The 19,074-nt window shown below is 37.2% G+C and overlaps 1 protein-coding gene across 11 annotated transcripts in view; it reads left to right on the top strand.

The window, feature by feature from the left end:
- Positions 1 to 19,074, top strand: part of ZNF280D (zinc finger protein 280D) — a 96,155-nt gene that overhangs the window by 22,151 nt on the left and 54,930 nt on the right. For 4 of the 11 annotated variants that reach the window (XR_005882584.1, XM_040969012.1, XM_040969005.1 and 1 more), the window contains exons 2-6: positions 214 to 259; positions 4,166 to 4,312; positions 5,430 to 5,459; positions 13,508 to 13,573; positions 13,671 to 13,810. Coding sequence is in view for 10 of the 11 variants with exons in the window: in XM_040969012.1 (XP_040824946.1) it covers positions 4,177 to 4,312; positions 5,430 to 5,459; positions 13,508 to 13,573; positions 13,671 to 13,810 (372 nt within the window). In the remaining variant the exon portion in view is untranslated. Of the gene's footprint in view, positions 1 to 213; positions 260 to 363; positions 433 to 4,165; positions 4,313 to 5,429; positions 5,460 to 5,654; positions 7,193 to 8,211; positions 8,232 to 13,507; positions 13,574 to 13,670; positions 13,811 to 19,074 lie in introns of those variants that run through there. The other 7 variants (XM_040969007.1, XM_040969008.1, XM_040969009.1 and 4 more) reach the window with 6 other exon arrangements.

Genomic DNA, 19,074 nt, shown 5'->3' with positions numbered 1-19,074 from the left:
TTTTGTTTACTTCCTGGTTGGTGGAACTGGGACTTGCCATGCAGCTAATTCACAGCCACCATTTTACTTATTCAATTTAAGTTGTTCAGAAATGAATAGAATGAGTGATGAATATATCAAACTTAAAAATTAAAATTTTATGGGAAAAAATTAAATTCGTATAAATTTAATTTAGTGAAAAACATCCTAATTATAGGTATCTTTATTTTATAGGAAGGAAAACCAAGACATTATTTGCTGTCTTGTCTGGAGTCACATGGTGAGTGAAGAGATCAAAATTAGATCCAAGAATCCAAAGTTTCATATTTCAGTATTTCATGTTACTTAAAGTAACTAATAAAATTGACTGATGTCATGTGTCAGTACTCAGGTGACAATTTACAGAAAGTCAACTCTGCAACTTGATGGGCGACAACCCTTTTCAACCAAAAAGTAAGTGTTGCTGCCACCTGATACTAGTGTGTGTGGCATTCATATAAACTGATGTAGGGGAAAGGATGAGAGGTGGGATAAATTTTATTTAAACACTTAAAATTGTTAATGTAGAAAATATGCAAAAACAATGTAAATGAAATGAGTAAAGCAGAAATGAAATGTTTTCACTGTGTTGTCAGTTTGCTATAAATAATTAATTGGATTTCTTCTACGCATAGACAAATCCAAATTATTTCTAAATAAAATTATGTAGATAATAAATATCTTCAAGTCTTTTTTTTTCTCTCAGCAATATAGCTTGGTTATGTTAACAGTGATAGAGCCCTGTTAAAAAACAAGGAAGAACTTTTTAATTAGTATTATACTGTGTTAGTTTACTTACAAAATGCCCTAACAAAGTACCATAGGTTTACATAGTGGAAATTTGTTTTCTCAAAGTTCTTGAATTTTGAATTCCAAGATATAGGTATTGTAGGGTTGATTTCTTCTTAGGGCCCTGTGAGAGTGTTCCAATCTTCCCTGACTTGGAAATAGCATATTCTGCTCAGTTCTTTATGTGTTCCTCTCTTAGTACATTTGTTTGTGTCCTGATCTCTGTGAAGGACAGCAGTCAGGTTGGATGAGGACACACTTCAGTGTTTTCATTTTCAACTTAATTATCTCTACATTTGTCTGCAAATACAGTTATAATCTAAGAAATTGCATTTTTGGACTTCAACATCTGACTTTGGGGAAAGCATAGTTCATCATAATAAATACCATGTGCAAGTAAGCATTACTTTTATTAGCAGTATACAATGGGTCTTTCTTATATTTTAAAATTAAGTGTTGCTTCACATCACCTAGTTCATACATTATTATATACTATTATATGGTTGAAGATACACTCAGGTTAGCTCTACTTGACTTATGATATGAAATCATAGTGAGCAGTTGGAGACCACTTATGTTAATACTGAATTATCAGTGTAGTTCAAAATTAGAAGAAAAGTAAAAATTTGATATTTCACTGTGGTAGTTATATGTGAACCAAAAGTTAGGAAGAACAGAAATTTAACTTTTTGTTTAATATCTGCTTTAAGTTAGATCCTTCATATGGCACTTGAATCTATGCATTATAAAATATCTTCTATTATATATTATGTGTGTATTCTACATGTGGGAAAGTATACTGCAGTGATTCCTCCAGTCATGTGGTTAGAAATGGTGCAGTGGAGATTTGAGCTGTTCATTAAGTCCATGGTCTGTGTGCTTTTTATTCATTAATGTACACTGTATAGGTGAAAAGAACGTGTGTTGTAGGTAGAAGTAGCCATGAGGGCAGTGTTTGAGATACATAGAATATGCAAGTGGCAAGCTATGAATTGTCAGTTAAAATGGGCATTTTTAGTTATTTGACTTGAAAAACTGTATAATTAATTTAAAAAGCATAACATTTATAAAGTTGGTGACATTTTGGAAAACAGGCCTTTTTCTGGTAGATGGACAAGTATATCCTTAAGTAACATTGAGCCAATAAATGATTTGTGATGTATTTTTATAAAAGGTAAATTAAAAAAAATTTGGAAGAATGGCATTTAATTTACATTTCCTACTAATGCCATTCCCAAAGCATTGTTTCAGTACTAAGATCATCATGGAACATTCTCTTTATTTGGAGTAATTTTTCAAATTTGAGTCTTTTTCAAAATGGTATTGTTTTAATAAAAAAAATACTTTTAGAAATGACAACATTTAAAGGATGAATTAAACATTGTCTAAGTCAGAATCCTGGAGGTTTTCGTTTCTTGCATTCTCTCCCTGTGTTATTCTCTAGCTAAGCACTGTTGGTATCCATCTCTATTGCTATTTTAGTTCTTCAGTACTGTGTATTTTTCTTCCCTATCTCCTCTCCTCCTATTCCTAATGCTTTTCTTCCTTCCTCCATATCTTAAAGCAATATATGTATGTCATTTAAAAAGTAATCTAAAAAACGAGTTTCCTCAAGAACACTTTTGTACACATAGAAGTACTCCACACCTATTAATCACCTTTTTTATGGTCCTCAGCGGCATTGCTTTTGAAGTGCTTTTCTCTTAATCCAGTCTTAACTGGTTTTGCAGGCCAACTGGGACTTGGTGCTGGGTTGCAAACCTCTTGTGTCTTTTGGTTAATGATTCTTACCCTTGGTTGATTCGATGGCATGTTTTTTAGAAAGGAATCCATAGGAAGTAAATCTGGTTATTTCTGTCCTAATATTTGTTGAAAAGTTTGTGTATAAACTTTATGGTTGAAAATTAGTTTCAGTCTGAACCTTTAGAGCATTATTTGTTTTCAAGCTTTAGTCTTACTCTTGGTCTTTGGTATATGACCTGTTCTGTTTTAGCCCTGTCAACTGGTGTATCTTTGGATGTTGTTTAAATCTTCATTGTTCTGAAATTTTGTGGTGATATTTCTTGGTACATCATTTTCTTTGTTTATCATGTTGTTTAAGACCATCATGTTGAAGACCAGTTCAACCCAGTGATCTGTGTCCTCCTATCTAGGAAATTTAAAACTCCTACCAAGTTTTTTTCTTGGATTATTTGTTTAATAACCTACTCCTGCTTTTTATTTTCCTTGTATGAATTTGATCAAATGGATATTGTACCTTTGAAATTAATTTTCTGATAACCCCATCTGACCTATTTAGTGTATTTTCTCTTTTTGTTCTAACTCTGGAGTTATTCATTCAACTTAGTATTTTGGTTGTTTTTAACTGTATTTAGTAGTTTTGGCTATCACGTTTTGAACTCTGTACCTTATTTTTCTGAACATTATGTTTTACAAAGTTCATTCTTATATCTCTAAATACACAGATTTCTTTTCTAATATATATTTTTTAAAGTTTATTTTTATTTTTATTGGAAAAGCAGATTTAGAGAGAGAAGGAGGATCAGAGAAGAAGGTCTTCCATCTGCTGGGTTACTTCCTAAATGACCACAATGCTGGAACTGATCCAGTCTGAAGCCAGGAGCCAGTAGCCTCCTCCTGGTCTCCTACAGAAGTGTAGGGTTCCAAGGCTTTGGGGCATCTTCTTTTGCTTTATCTATGTGTTGTCTCTTTTCCTAAGGATTCTTTTACTTTGCTATTTTTTACTTTTGTCTTTTGATAATAGGTTCTCTTATAATTCCTTATACTTATTATTTGTTTATATTTAAGAGTGAAGTACTAAAATGCTTACAAGCTCTATGTACTCGGTTAGAATTTAAAAATAATAAAATTTACTGTGTGTACTGCTCTGATCACTTGTTCAGGTCGTACCTATCTAATTTGCCCAAGGTGGAGTAAGTGGCATTCAATTTTTGTATTTTAGTCTAGAACTTCATCCTTTGCTCTATGGTTGGCATCCCAGAAATAAGTTTAGTTTTATTAATTTATTTTTCCCGTTTCCTCTTACTGCTTATCTGCTTTTTTCCTTATCTTTGTTAATAATAGTCTTTATAGGTCACATTCCAGATGTGTGACAGAAGCTCATTTGGCTGAATTTGACTGTCCCCCAAATTTTTGTTCATTGTAGAGAACTACTGATTTCTTCTTCCAGTCCACTCTCCTTTCCTTCATTTCTATGTGTCTGTACCTGAAATTTACTAGTTATTATTTTAGACTCTGAATTTTTCATCGTTGCTATTTTAAGTATCTTATTATGTATCCCAATATAATTTAACAATTCTTTTAAAATAAGATTTGTTTCTCTCTTTTTGACTATTAGATATTTCAAAAATGGCGGAACTCTTTATGGAATGTGAGGAAGAAGAACTGGAGCCATGGCAGAAGAAAGTAAAAGAGGTTGAGGATGATGATGATGATGAGCCCATCTTTGTTGGAGAGATATCAAGTTCAAAACCAGCAATTTCAAGTAAGCATTTACTTTTAGTGAAGCCACTTTTTATAAGATACTGTTTCCAAGGGGGGAGAAAATGTGTTTGGAGTCTTAAAGGAGGAGTAAGCCTTTAAATATCAGATGTGAAGAAAGAGACAGGTACTGAGATCAATTGGTGACTTTGGAGATGGTTTGAGATCAGAAATCATAATTTTTGTGAAACTGAGTCAACCTGTTAATCTACATTTTTCACTTTTATTCACTTAAGCACAGAATAAAGAAAAGGAAGAATTTGAAATACTTTGCCAAAAATTTCAAATATACTAATTAAGTTTGTGTGAGTCTCAGATGGGAGGTCTCACATATAGACCTCATCACATTGTCTTTGTGTGTCTGCAAAATTTATAGACTGTGAGTGCACAGTCTCTTGCATGTGTACCAAAAGGCAACAAGGATTGGGTTACATCCATCTTTTAGCAAATCCTATTTATATTCAGAAAAGGACGCTGTATACAACCGTTGTACTTGGATGATGTAACAATTCACACATTTACATCATCATGATGGTTAGGTTTCACTTAGAATATTTGGACTTAAAATTTTTATAATGTTAAAAAACAGGCACTAACAACATGGGGTAAAAATGTCTAAAATTGTATATAACAAAATTCAGAGAGATAATGTACAAATTTCAAAGGAAAGGAAAATATATGTATATGTATTGTTTCCTTGTAATTTTCATGTTTGTACATTGGTTTTAAGCCAAGAGAATATACCAAACTATATGGTGTAACCAACATACTATTGTGTTATTACTTATCATACTTTTGAAATATGCTTAAATACTTTAAAATTTTCTGCCGGTCTGATCTTGCTTCTCTTATCTGTAGATTGTATGGTGCTTTCAATCAGTTTTATCCAGAGGCAGAGTCATTATTTAAGCAATTGATTTTTCAGTACTGGTTACTTAAGACAGATTGATAATCTCTCCTGGTGTGTTATATGGTGAACCACATGTATTATAAAATGATCAAGCATAATATCTTGCTTTCTAGTGAGAATAGAACATAATGTTATTTTCTCTTAATTACTGTTTCTTAGTTACTGGTTATTTTATACTGGAATGCTAACATGTTGTAATATTATTATTCAGAATCTCAAGTTGAATTTGTACTGATTGTGGGTGAGTATAAACAGTATTCAGCTAGAACACCAGCTGTTAGTTTTGAAATAATTCAATCAACAAGGGGATTGGCCACAGTAGAATTCATTTTCTGAATTAATACAAAGAATTTTAAGTGGCCTTATTGTTTTTTGTATAATCTATAAAATATTTTGACATGGGATGTAAAGCTGTCATAATGGAGGATAAGCTTGTATTTTATAGGTTAGTATCATTAAAAATTATTAAACCAGTGTTCCTTTGATGTCACTAATATTTAATCTTGAAAGGTTTAGTATAAACAGTGTCAAATTGAGCAGACTTTTGGGAAAGATTTATTTATTTCTATTTGAAAGGGAGATTTATAGAGAAGAAAGAGAAAGATCTTCTGTCTCCTGGTTCATTCTACAATGGCTGCAGTCATCAGAGTTAAGTTGATCCAAAACCAAGAACTGGTAGCCTCCTTTGGGTCTCCCATGTGGAAGCAGGGGCCCAGGTGTCTGGACCATCCTCTGCAGCTTTCCCAGGCAACAACCAAGGAGCTAGAGGGGGAGTAAAACAGTCAGGGCATGAACTGGTACCCTTATGGGATGCCAACACTTGCGGTGGAAGATTAGTCTATTAAATTATTATGCTGGCCCCTGGTTGAGCAGATTTTTCTCTAATAAGTCTACTATAGTGCTTAATTATTAAGCACAGCATTGTCATTTCCAGAAACTGTTGTACTTTAGGTGAGCTTTTATTATTATTATTGTTATTATTATTAGGAAAACAAGAAAGAAAGTAGTATTTATTGTTAGGCAACACCATTAATCTAATTTAATATCTTAAATTTTAAAAATAATATAAATATATTTTCTTTATTTTATGATACTGTTTAATAGGCATTGAGTTTTCTCCTCCCTCTCCTCCCCCATTGTTGTCAGATGTCCATCGTACTGCCATTGAGGTGTCCCCAAACAATGTAGGGGCTTATCTGTTATTTTGCTGTGGGACCATCTTTGTCTTGCAAGTATGGGGATACACTTCTCTCTGTTTCTGCCTATGGACATATTTATTTCTGCTGCACTTCCATTATACCTCCCCCTTAACGTATAGTCCACCTTGGGTTGAGAGGAGAAAAAGAAAGAAAAAATTTAAATAAAATGGAATAGTGAATCTTCATCTCCATGGTGTTGTCAAACTCATAGCAGGGGCATCAGTGTGATGCTAGGGTGGTACAAAAAAGTGTCCAATATCTTCCTGCAGAAATTAATGCTAGCATATGACTATGTAGGTTCAAATGGAAGTACAGAACGAACTAGATAATCATTACCCATGGATAGTAGTACTAACAGTGAAAAGAGGGATACTAAAAGTCTTAGGTAATCATATGCAATCAGTCTATCGTGAATTGTTGATTAATAGGTTACATCACAAGATCTTATTGTGTGTAGTACAGACAGCTTGGAAATGTGATAAGATATGATTTTTAGATTTGACATCGTGTTTTCTTGTATTAAGACAAACATATGATATCTGACCTTTTGGTATTGGCTCATTTCCCTTAGCATAATAGTTTCCACGCGGGCCCATTTGGTCACAAGACATGTATATATATTTTTAATAATGGAGTAGTATTACGTAGAGTAGATAAACCGTAGTTTCCTTATCCAGTCTTCTGTTGGTGGGCATTTTGGTTGCTTCCAAGTTTTAGTGATTTTTGATTGTACTGCTGTGAACATTGGGGTGCATATTGCTTTTTCACGTAACAGGTATTTTTGATATATTCCTAGAAGTGGTATTGCTGTGTCATATGGTATGCAGATTTTTAGTTGTCTGAGTGTTCTCCATACTGATTTCCATAGAGGCTGCACCAGCCTGCAATCCCACCAGCAGTGGAATAGGATTCGTTTTTCCCCGTATCCTCGCCAGCAAGTGTTGTTGGCCATTCTTACTGGAATTGAGTGGTATCTCAGTGATGATGTTTTTATTTGGATTTTCCCTTATTATCAGAGAACTTGAGCATTTTTTCCTATGCCTGTTAGCCATTTGGATTTGTCCCTTGGTAAAGTGTCTGCCCGTTTCCCATGCCCATCTTGACTGGTTTGTTTGTTTTGTTATTTTGGTTGTTTTTGAGTTCTTTATATATTCTGGAGATTATCCCCTTGTCTCCTGTGTAGTGTGCAAAGATTTGTTTTCCCCATTCTGTTGGTTGCTTTTTTACTTTGTTGATTGTTTCCTTTGCTGCGCATAAGCTTTTTAGTTTGATGTAGTCCCATTTGTTTATTTTGGTCTTGACTGCCTTTGCTTTTGGTGATTTTTCTAAGAAGTCAGTGTCTCTAGCTGTAGCTTGCGGAGTGTTTCCCACTTTTTCTTCCAAAACTTTGATGGTTTCTGGATGTAGTTTAGATCTTTTATCCATTTAGATTTGATGTTTGTGTATGGTGAAAGGTGTGTGTCTAGCTTCTTATTTCTGTATGCTATCAACCAATTGTCCCAACAGCATTTATTGAAGAGATCTTCCTTTTTCCTTTGATTGTCATGTGTTTTCTTGTTGAAGATGATTTTTCTGTACCTGTGTGGAGTCCCTTTTGTTGCTTCTATTCTACTTCATTGATCTTCCTCTCTGTCTTTGTGCCAGTACCAGGCTGTTTTGGCAATTACCGCCCTATAATATGTCTGAAGGTCTGGGACTGTGATGCCTCTCACTAGGTTCTCATTCTTCAGGATGGTTCTGACTATTCGTGGTGTTTTGTGTTTCCAATTGAACCTTTGTGTTATTTTTTTCCAGCTCCATGAATTATGTTCTTGGTAAGTTGATTGGGATTGTGTTGAATGTATATATTGCTTTTGGTAATATGGACATTTTGATGATATTGATTTTGCCCATCAGGAACATAGTATATTTCTCTACTTTTTAAAGTCTCCTATTTTTTTTTTTAGTGTTTTGTAGTTTTCTTCATAGAGATCTTCCACATCTTTAGTTAGGTTTATTCCTAGGTATTTCATTTTCTTCTCTGTTACTTTGAAGGATACCATGCTGGTTAGTTGTTTTTCTGCCTTGGAGTTATTTGTATACACTGTGGCTGTTGATTTTTTCTCTCAAATATTCTTTATTATTATTATTATTATTTTGTGATACAGTTCCATAGGCCTTGGGATTTCTCCTGCTCCCACTCCAAGTCCCCTCTCCCCTACTGAGTTCCCTATATTATTACAATAGTATAATTCTTCATTAACAGTCATATGTCCATCATTGTGGGTGTGGACAATGGCAAGAGTCCAGCATCCTGTTGTCAAGATATAGTTAACAGTTTCATCGGTAGTTCATCTCTGATCTGGAAGTAAAGATACCCACTGTATTGTATCTTCACATCTGGATATGATAGTATCTGTTAAACAATTACTATACATCCCCTTAAATGAGAAGCTGTGATACAAAATCAACAATAGGAAGAAATAGAAATTTACGATGTCATGCTCACATATACCTTACTAGGTAGGACACGAAAATAAGTTGCTCCTTACTGGGGTATTGAAGATTTCTCTGCATACCGCTTCTAAAACGGTTCTGTGCCTCAACTGTTGAAATATGCGTTGTTAAAGTTATAAGCCAGTTTGGACTAACCTAAAATCTGCCAAGTTCAGTAAAAATTATGCTTCAATACAATAAACTGCTAAATACAGAAATGAAAATAGATGTGAGACAGTTGAATAGTATCCTATAGCCATTTTAAGGTGGATAGAAGCCGGTTGTATACAAACTAAAATTGGAAAATGTCAATGAAGTACTCACAGGATGTGGTTAAAAACTCCCATTTTCTAACATATCAGTCACTCAGTACCATGTCAGTTAACTCCATAATTTTGTAAACTGTTGTTGATGTTATGTTATAGCTTTTACTTGGTTGGAACGATATTCTGCCAGCTCTGCTTTTAGATCAGAGATGGTCTCCCCAAGAAACAGTTGAATTGATCTGGACAGTAAGATGCTGGGATCTATGCATGGTAGATGCTTGCAATGAAAGAAACATGACTGGATTTGAACTGTAATACTGCAACAAGGTGGAGTAATCCACCATGGGGGGAGGGTATGGGGAGGAGTTGGGGGAACCTCAGAGCCTATGAAACGATGTCATAAAATGAAATATAATAAAGAAAAAAAAAAGAAATTTACAATGTCATGAAGTTCTCAAGAAGTGTTGATAGTTCAGCAGTCCTGAATTGCTGTTGATCCCAACACTCCAGTTGTGATGAAATCTCTCCAGAATCCACTGGCTGCTATGGTCAACCTTAGAGTCTCCATCTGCCCAGGTATTCATGGCCAGTGCTTGGTTGGAGCAGCTGATCAATTTGTTCTGTCCTCTGTCCTCTGCCATAGTACCAGGCATCCTCTGGAGGCTCCAGTGTACTACCATATCCTCCATGAGCATTTGGATATGCTGTCCACTGTTACATCTGGGCCACTGAGGAAGCCCAGCTCTGACATATGCACTTCATGTTCAGACCATGGAACCTGCAATTCTTCCCATGGTTGTGGTTCTAAGACCAGCGGTTCAGTTGGTAGGGAATTGCCAAAGAAACCTCATCTGATTCCATCCCAGACTTGATTCTTGTGTCTTTGCCAGTACAGGGTACGGCACAGTCCATCACTCAAATCAGCCTATGCACACTCTGGTAGTTGCAATTGCTGGGTCAGTTCTGTCTCCAGACACGTGTTTTACGCAGACCCAAGGGTTGGAATCCAGCCCAATCCTGCCTACCATATACTTGGCCTTCAGATGAATCTCAGTGTGAGTTGCAGCCTAGTTGAAATGAGCCGCAATAACCCCCACCAAGGCTACCCTCTACCTTGGTTCCTGTGCTTGCCAGCATATACAGCTGATTTGTCCTGTCTGTCCCATATCCCATTCGATTCTTGTACATGTCAATGGGCATTGAAGCCCAGTTCATCCCAACTAGCCCTGCTATCCAGTCCACACTGGTTCCAGTGGGTGCCACCATCTGTCTAGCCTTGTCTGTGCCTGACAAAATTTGCCCCGTGCCAGCATCTGCCAGCTGATGCTGCAGCAAAACCCAACCTACCCACACCCACTCTGGCTTATGCATGAGTCAAAAGGTACAGTCAGCCCAGCATGATTTTTCTCTGATCCAACTCACATGTAGGTCATCAGATATTGTGGACCTGCCTGGCCTGGTCTGTCCCCATTCCAGCTTTCATGCTCACCAGTGGAAATAGTGGGAATAGTGGCCCAGTAGGAGGACCCCTGCAGCCCCATCACTGGGTCCATCCTCACCACCCCCTGGGTTTCACAAGTTTGGATACTGAGGTCCAGTCTGGCACAGCCTGCCTCACCTAAGCATTTGCCAGTGGGTGCTGTAGCCTGGCCGGGCCTGGCCCACCCCCAATTCCAGCTCATGCTGGTGGGGGCTACAGCCTAGCCCAGCCCTGCAAGCCCCCAGTCTTCGCCCTAATGTGGACTGGCTGGTAATGCGACCCATCCGGCCTGACCCACACTCCATTCTGGTGCTCAGTTTGCCAGTGGGTGATGTGAACTGACCCAGCCTGGCCTACCCCCGAACTAAGCCAAATGTATGCTAGTGGGTACTGTATTTTGGCCTGACCTGGGCTGCTCTCCATCTTGGTTTTTTTCACTCACCTGCAGGGAGTGTGTCCCAACAGAGGAGTTTCCCAAGCTCCCCCATCAGGATTTCTTCCAATGCCAGATTTTGTGCACACTGGTGGGTCCTTGGGCCAGCCCTACTTAGTCTTGCTCCTGTCTCACAGGAACAGTGGCCTTTCCTGACCAGCCCTCACCCATTCTGATTCTTATTGTTGGGTGTTACTGCCCAGCCAAGCCTGGTCCACCCCAGACACAGCTAACGCATGGCTCAGCAAGGCAGAGACCTAGCCTAGCCCATCCTACACCCAACCTGGTTCTCATGAGCACCAGTGGGTCCTGGAGTGTAGCCTACTCTGGTGCATTCCAGACCCAGCCCACACCCATCCCGAGGGATCCTGCAGCCATATCCAGATCAGACCACAGCCCCCACCATGGCCCTCACACTCACCATTGGGAATCACACCCCAACCAATGTCCCTTTAGCTCCAAACCAGGCCTGTTCCCATCCACAGATCTTGTGTGTGTCAGTGGTTACTCTGACCTAGTCTGGCTTAGCACCCCCATCTGTCTTAGCCTTTGCCTTTGGATGCTGCAGCCTCCTCTGACCTAGCCAGTCTCCAGTCCTAACTCTTGCTGGCGGGTGCTAAAACCTGTCCTTGCTCAGTCTGTGCCCATCCCTGGCTCATATAAACCAGTAGGTATGATACCATAGCTTGGCATGACCTGTACTCCAGCCTGGTTTCTTTACTCGCCAGTGGGTTAAGGTTGTTTGACCCTGCCTGGCCTGCCCTCTTCCAAAACCAACCCACACGGATGGGGCTGCCAACTGATGGGGCTGTCTTGCCCAGCTTGCCCTGGGTCTGAACCATATGCTCATCAGTGGGAGCTCTGACTCTTTAGAGGAATTTCCCATGTTCCCCCACTCGGCCCATTCCCAGACCCAGATCTCACATGTGCCAGCAGGTATTAGGCCCTTGCCCAGCATAGCCTACCCCTCCATCTTCGCCTTTGTATGAGCTGGTGAATGTTGTGGGCTGGTCTGCCCCACACCCTGTTTTGGGATGCACATGCAGGTGCTGCAGCTTGGAATTGCTTAGCCTATTCTTAGCCCCAGTACCTGTGAGTGTTGGTGGGTCACATATTCACACCTAGTTCACCCCAGCTCTTGAACTAACCAGTGGGACTTGTATTTCCACAGGGTTGGGCCCACTTATTTCCCACAGAATTTACCCTGGACCTGGTTTTCTCACGTGTTTGTTAGTGTCATGGCCTTACCTAATATGACTTGTCTCCTGTTCCAACACCCAGTCAGATACTGGGATCTAGATCTGCTAGACAGGCCCCTAGCCATAGCTTTCATGTGGGGTGGCATGTGGTGGTCAATGATGCTCTGTGCTAACAAGCCCATCTCAGAACTCTTATGTGGACTGGTGAATCATTGTGACCCATACAGATCTTCCAGTCTCTCCCCTCCAAACCTCCAGGTCTCAGTCCCATGGCTTACCAGCAAGTATAATGGCCCTGTTGTCAGGTGTCCCCCGATTCATTGCTCACATACACATAAGGTGTCCTTATCCATGGATGTCTCTAGGCAGTAGTTTGTTGCCCCCAAGTCCCCAGAGCTCATTGGTGGGCAGTCAGCGGTCAGAGCCAAGATGGCCCCAGCTGCTCCAGGCAGGAGCCAAGATGGCTGAGTGCCTTGGTTGATTTTTGTTCATTTATTTTGTACTCTTTTTCTCTACCAAACTCTTGTGTAAGTTCTAGCAGTTTCTTCATCAAGTCTCTTATTTAAGATCATGTCATCTGCGAATAGTGATAGCTTGACTTCCTTGTTTCCAATTTGAATTCCTTTGATTTTTTTTCTTGTCTGATAGCTTTTGTGAATACTTCCAGTACTATGTTAAATAGAAGTGGTGATAGCGGACATCCTTGTCTGCTAAACTATAAGTTCAGTTTAGTTTACTTTTCTCTGATAACTTTTCTTGCTTGATGAAGTTCCCCATAATGAAATGTTATGGCTTTTAGAGGAGTGAATGGAATAAGGAGATAGCACAAGGATTTGACTTTGTGCCAAAGGAACCTGGATGTTTATACAAGCTTGTCATTAAAGGGAGGTTACTTCATTTGTAGGTTGTTGTTACATATATTTTTTGAAAGAACTTCAGAATGTATACTGTTTCTTTGCCATGCAGATATTTGGAATTATATTTAGTTAAATTTGTTATTATTTAATTTCTACCTTTTAGATTTTGAGTTACAATAAGAAAGTTTGTTCTTATTCCATACAAATTATGGCTGGTAATTTTTCTTTGTTCCTTTAGTAGATGTGTATGTGTCTAAACTTAAGTCAGTAATAATTTACATTCCATCCAGAAAACTACATGTTTTAATTTATGTTTTTTCGTTATCTTTGTGTTTATTTTCTTTCAACAATTAATTTTAAGTAAATATAATTTTTTGTAGATATTTTGAACAGAGTAAATCCCAGCTCATATTCAAGGGGAGTAAAGAATGGTGCAGTCAATCGAGGTATAGTATTATTATACTATTTTCATTTTAAAGTAAAGTTTAGATATAATTGATTATATAAAGTATATTGAATATATTATGTAATTTAAAAATACAGGTATTTCGGCTACATTCAAGCCCACAAATCAGCACTATGTGAATCCATCATCAAATCCTGTGACTCCTTCACCAGCAAATTTTCATCCTGAATCTAGATCTTCAAATAGTTCTGTTATTGTTCAACCTTTTACTAAAACTGTAAGTGTGTCTGAAACTACACAGTCGACTCAAAAATATTAGGTATTGTTTATCGGTATTAAGAATAACCATTTAAAATTTTGGATAATAATAGGTATCAGCATAATCAGCATCTGAAATGTTACCATCTTTTTCTTTTAAAGTGTTTATTTAATTAAAAGGCTAGAGTTACAGAGAGAGAGATCTTCCTGTCTCTGATTTGCTCCTCAGCCAGGATTGAGCCAGGATGAAGTCAGGAGACATGAGCTTCATCTTGAATCTTCTACGAGGGTGCAGGAGCCTATGCACTTGGAACTTGTTCTGCTGCTTTTCCCAGGCCATTAGCAGGGAGCTGGATTGGAAGTGCAACAGCTAAGACATGGAGTGGCACCCATATGGGATGCCAGTGTCACAAATGGCACCTTTAGTGATTATAATACAAGAATAGCCTTATTGCCATCTTAGTGATGGTTCAGCTAGTACTCAGGTAACAACTGCAAGAATTAACTACCCAGTCTGTTAACAAATACATGCTGAAGTAAGTATGGTACTGAGACCTAGACTATCAAAAACATAAACAAAAGTATAATCAGTCATGAACATTGCATAATGGCACTATATTTAAATTGCAAGCTGAGGTAAGTGTTCTTAATTGGGAAAATTTTTGAAAGGCATTGCAGCTCCCAGGGATACTCAAGATTCTTCCAATTGTGTAGAAATCAGTTGTCATCATAATCAGACTCACTGTTTGCTTTTTCTAGTGTAATAACTTTTGATGATGCCAGAGTAAAGGTGGGTTAGTTGTTATGCCTAATTGTGCAAGGACATCAAAATGTGCTGTATTTTCACATTAGTCATCTGTCTCACACTCACTAAAAATATCCTGGTTCTACTAAATTTCTTAATGAAGCATTGATGTTTTATTAATTTTGTTAGATCTCTGCTCTTTAATTATGTCTTTTGTAATATTCTGTGTGATGAAATGAGTACTCTCTGTCTGAGATATCATGACTACTTTGAAGAAAAGCACTGGTATGACTGAACTGTGACCTAAAATTACCTGCTTTTTAAAAATAGAACGTCATTTGTATTTGAAGAACTACTGACAAACTGTGTTGCATTACTGATTTATTTCTATGTATCGTATCAGTATTACCATAAATATATTTAGCTTAAAACAGTGCACAATTTACATTCTCAAAGTTCTGTAGGTCAGAAATCAAGTCATGGCTTAGCTGAATTTTCTGCTTTATTTCTCAGAAGATTGCATTCAAGGTGTGGTTTCTGAAGTTGTCTTATTGGAAGTTCTGCTAGAGAAAGAACTGCTTCCTAGTTGACATGGTTGTTGACAGCATTGTGTTCCTAAAAGTCTATCAGACTGACAGTCCCTTTATCTCTCTGGCTTGTATCAAGTATCTCTTTCCAGTGTGGCACTTTGCTTCCTTAAAAGGTAGCAAGAAGGAGTCCTTAATTAGATGTCATTATGGCCATGGGTAGTAAAATTATGTATATATAATTGTGTATGGCCTGTCACCTTTGGTGTTGATTTTAGGAGTATTCCTATGTCCTTACCACAATCAAAAACAGGGAATCACGTAACACCTGAATCAGGGACTAGGGATCATGGAGGCAATGTTAGAGTCTGTCTATTCTACATAGTTACCAAATCTTGAGTATCCAACAAAAATTTCCTCAAATTGAACAAAGGTTGCACCTGTTACTTCAAAAGAAAACTGATAAGATTATTTCTTTCTAATGATAAAGTTGAAATTGTTAAGCAAAAATTAGAGTTTTGGAAAATGTTTATCTGCTACTGAAATCTTAAGCACCTTGTCATTTTTAAGGTTTTTTTTCAGGTTAATAATACTAAAATATATGACTTATGATTGCTTATGAAATACTATACTATTGTAATAATATGGAGGAAACAAACTAAGGGGAGGGGATAGAGAAAGGGGTTAGGGAAATCCCAGAGCCTATGGAATTATACCATAAAATTAAAAATAAAATAGAGGGAAAAATATATGACTTATGTTGTATAATGAACTATATCAGCATTTGGAAAATACACCTATTCACAAAGACCAGTATTTTCCACATCGTCAATGTGTGTAAGATTGTGTTTGGGTAAAGTACTGTTTAAAGTGTAAGAGACCATTTCAGTGGAATAGTACAAAAAATTCAGGGGTATGAATTCAGATTTCTCATTGCAGCATTCAAAAAAGTACAAAATTTTGAGTTTTCATACAGATTAAAGTTGTATCTTAAAATTCTATTAGACTTTTTTTTTGCCTTTCTCAGTAATATATTGCTTTAGTGAAGCCTATTTTTCTTTATATTCTTCAATGAAAATTTTGAAATCACAAATAGGTAAGAATCTGTAGCAGGTTTTGATTAAGGTAGGCATTTAAGAGATTTGCAAAAATGCAAAACAGTGCTGCTCCACATTTACTGTTTTTCATGTGTTTTAAGTCACTTTTCTTTTTTTTAAAGATTTATTTTTATTATTTTTTTTTCATTTGGAAAGGCGGATATACAGAGAGGAGAGACAGAGAGGAAGATCTTCTGTCCGATGATTCACTCCCCAAGTGAGCCGCAACGGGCCGATACTATGCCGATCCGAAGCCAGGAGCCTCTTCCGGGTCTCCCACGCGGGTGCAGGGTCCCAAAGCTTTGGGCCGTCCTCAACTGCTTTCCCGGGCCACAGGCAGGGAGCTGGAAGGGAAGCGGGGCTGCCGGGATTAGAACCGGCACCCATATGGGATCCCGGGCGTGCAAGGCGAGGACTTAACCACTTGCGCCACCGCGCCGGGCCCTTAAGTCACTTTTCATAAAAATATTGTTTATGCTACTCTAAAGGAACATACATTTGATATTTAAAAACAGATAAATATGTATTTTGAAGTTTTCTGTTTTAATATATAGTATGTTCTATATTGATAGGTATAGCTAATAAAAACAATAGCTTTGAGTTCAGTAATTTTTAAAAGTGTTAAGAGTTCTTAAAGGCAAAGAGTTAGGCTCCCACTGCTTTAAGAGGATCAATAGTAAATTTTTCTTAAAATACATGTCTTTAGACAGTGGCAATAATATGGAGACCACTGATTCTCTGTCTTGCAAACTTTGAGGTCCCATAGGTTATGTCAAATTAACTGATTGGTTTTCTCAGGCTTATCGTAATTTGTTGGCACTTGAGGGGTCAGGAATAACTGGAAAAACCTGATTTAATGTAATTTGATTGCTAAAAATTCTTCCATCATCAAATCTGGGGGAGGAAAAAATGCTAATGGTTAGATTATTGTTGTAATAAAAGAAACTAGAGCCTTTTCTGACTTGAAATGTGTTTGTTTCTTTGTGCATATTTTTAAATTAAAGCATGTTTATTGGTTCTTTTAAACAGATACTTTGCCAGTTGATCTGTATAGGCTATTGTTTTTTCAGTAACATTTTTATTTCTTCATAAATTCCTGAAAATGGATAATTTAACTAAAGGTTAATCTTTGATAGCTGCCAGCACTGTTAGGCAAAGGGACCAGCCCTGTGGCCGCTGCCTGAGGCACCAGCATCCCATATTAGTGCTGATTTGAGTCTTGCCTATTCTACTTCCAATCCAGCTCCCTGTAAATGTACCTAGGAATTTAGCATAGGATGGCCAAAGTCTTGGGCCTCTGCACCCATCTGTGAGACCTGGAAGATGGTTCCGGCTGCTGTCTTTAGACTAGTGCTTCTGCAGCCATTATAGCCACTGGGGAGTGAGCCAGCAGATGTAAGAGCTCACTCTCTCCCCCATACACATGCATGTATTTCTCCACCACTGTCTTTGAAGTAACTCTTTGAAATAAATTAATCTTTTAAAATTTAATTTAAAAAATTTGACGCAGAAAAATTATACCAGAGCATAAACTCCATTTTGCTAATAGTAAGTGTTATCATTACTTTTTCTCTAAAGTGGAATTAAACATTCCCATGTTTTTCTAACCCATGTTTCCTTAATGTTAACATGCTAAAAATTGAAAGTTAAATTGCAGGCTTTATTAGAAGTTTGCCATTTCTTTCTGGTAATGCCCTGTTCCACTCCCTCCCTTGATTCTCTTCAGGAGTCCACCTTGCAATTAGTCATTTCTTCCTAGCTTATTTATATTTTTCATAGTTTTGATTTTTTCTTTTTTCTTTCATTATGAAAATTTTCAGAGTAGTGATTTATGTTGTAGAAATTATTACTATGTTCAGAACCGTGCCAACTCAGTAAACATGCCTGATTTCTTTAGTAAGTTGGGAAGAAAGTGTTTTATATTCAATTGCTTATTTGTGTTTTGCTTCTGAATTTTCTTAGTGTGTGTTCTGTGCCCATTTTTCTCTCATTGGGTTTTTCTTTTTTGATTTTTAAATATTGTTAATCTTAAAACTTTATTCATCATGACATTCCAAAAGTAATTCTGAGGGCTTAGTGTATTTTATAAATAACATTGAACTATGTATTAATGAAGCAGTATATTAGATAAGTCATAATGTTGAAGTATACATACCCGCATTGTAATCGCGGCTTCCATAACTATACTAATTATGCATACTACTTTATACTTTACTGCATTTTGTTCACCTCAGACTTTTCATTCATCTTGGTGTCTTCCTGTTTATCTGGATGTATTGATGGGAAGGCTGAAAATTTCTGTGAGTCCCCAGATCTTCAGGAGCAGTCTCCTGTAAGCAGCTTCTATCCCAAACTCTGCCTGCCATTTTTAACTTGTTTACCTGTGACCAAGTTGCTTTCATTTTTATTTTATAGAACAGGAGATTGCCTGACACAGCACAGCTTTCTGTGGGATGATAGGAAGAGTGAGGGGCCCATGTTTCATCTTTCTGATCTGTAGCTTATACAATTTTTCAATAAAGTGATTCTAAAATTCATATCATATGATATGGTCAGCTTTAAGCTGATGAACAGTACCACAGATTTTTTCCCAGTTCTCATTTTTGTTGTCGAGTTTTTAGAAGTATACAAACTAATTTTTAAATTTCCTCAATATGTTTTATATTTTTAGTCTTCTTATACATGAAGGTTTTGTTGAATTCTTTTTGTCTTCTGTTAAATGGGCTTACTATAATTGTGGAATCCTTTTAAGTCGTAGCACAATTGTTAATGTAAAATGAGTTTATGTTCTTTACTTTGTAAAAGTTGTGCTGGGCTGTTTAGTTGGCTAGTTAGGAATAAACCAGCTATAAATTAATAGTTTGCTTTCACTTTTACGTGATAATTTTGGCAAAATAATATTACCTTTTTGCTT

This window comes from Ochotona curzoniae, unplaced genomic scaffold, assembly GCF_017591425.1.
Source record: "Ochotona curzoniae isolate NIBS_2020 unplaced genomic scaffold, NIBS_Ocur_1.0 scaffold_4701, whole genome shotgun sequence".
Classification (NCBI taxonomy): Eukaryota; Metazoa; Chordata; class Mammalia; order Lagomorpha; family Ochotonidae; genus Ochotona; species Ochotona curzoniae.
The sequence above is the reverse complement of the archived record's forward strand: the minus strand, read 5'-3'. Positions and strand labels throughout refer to the sequence as shown.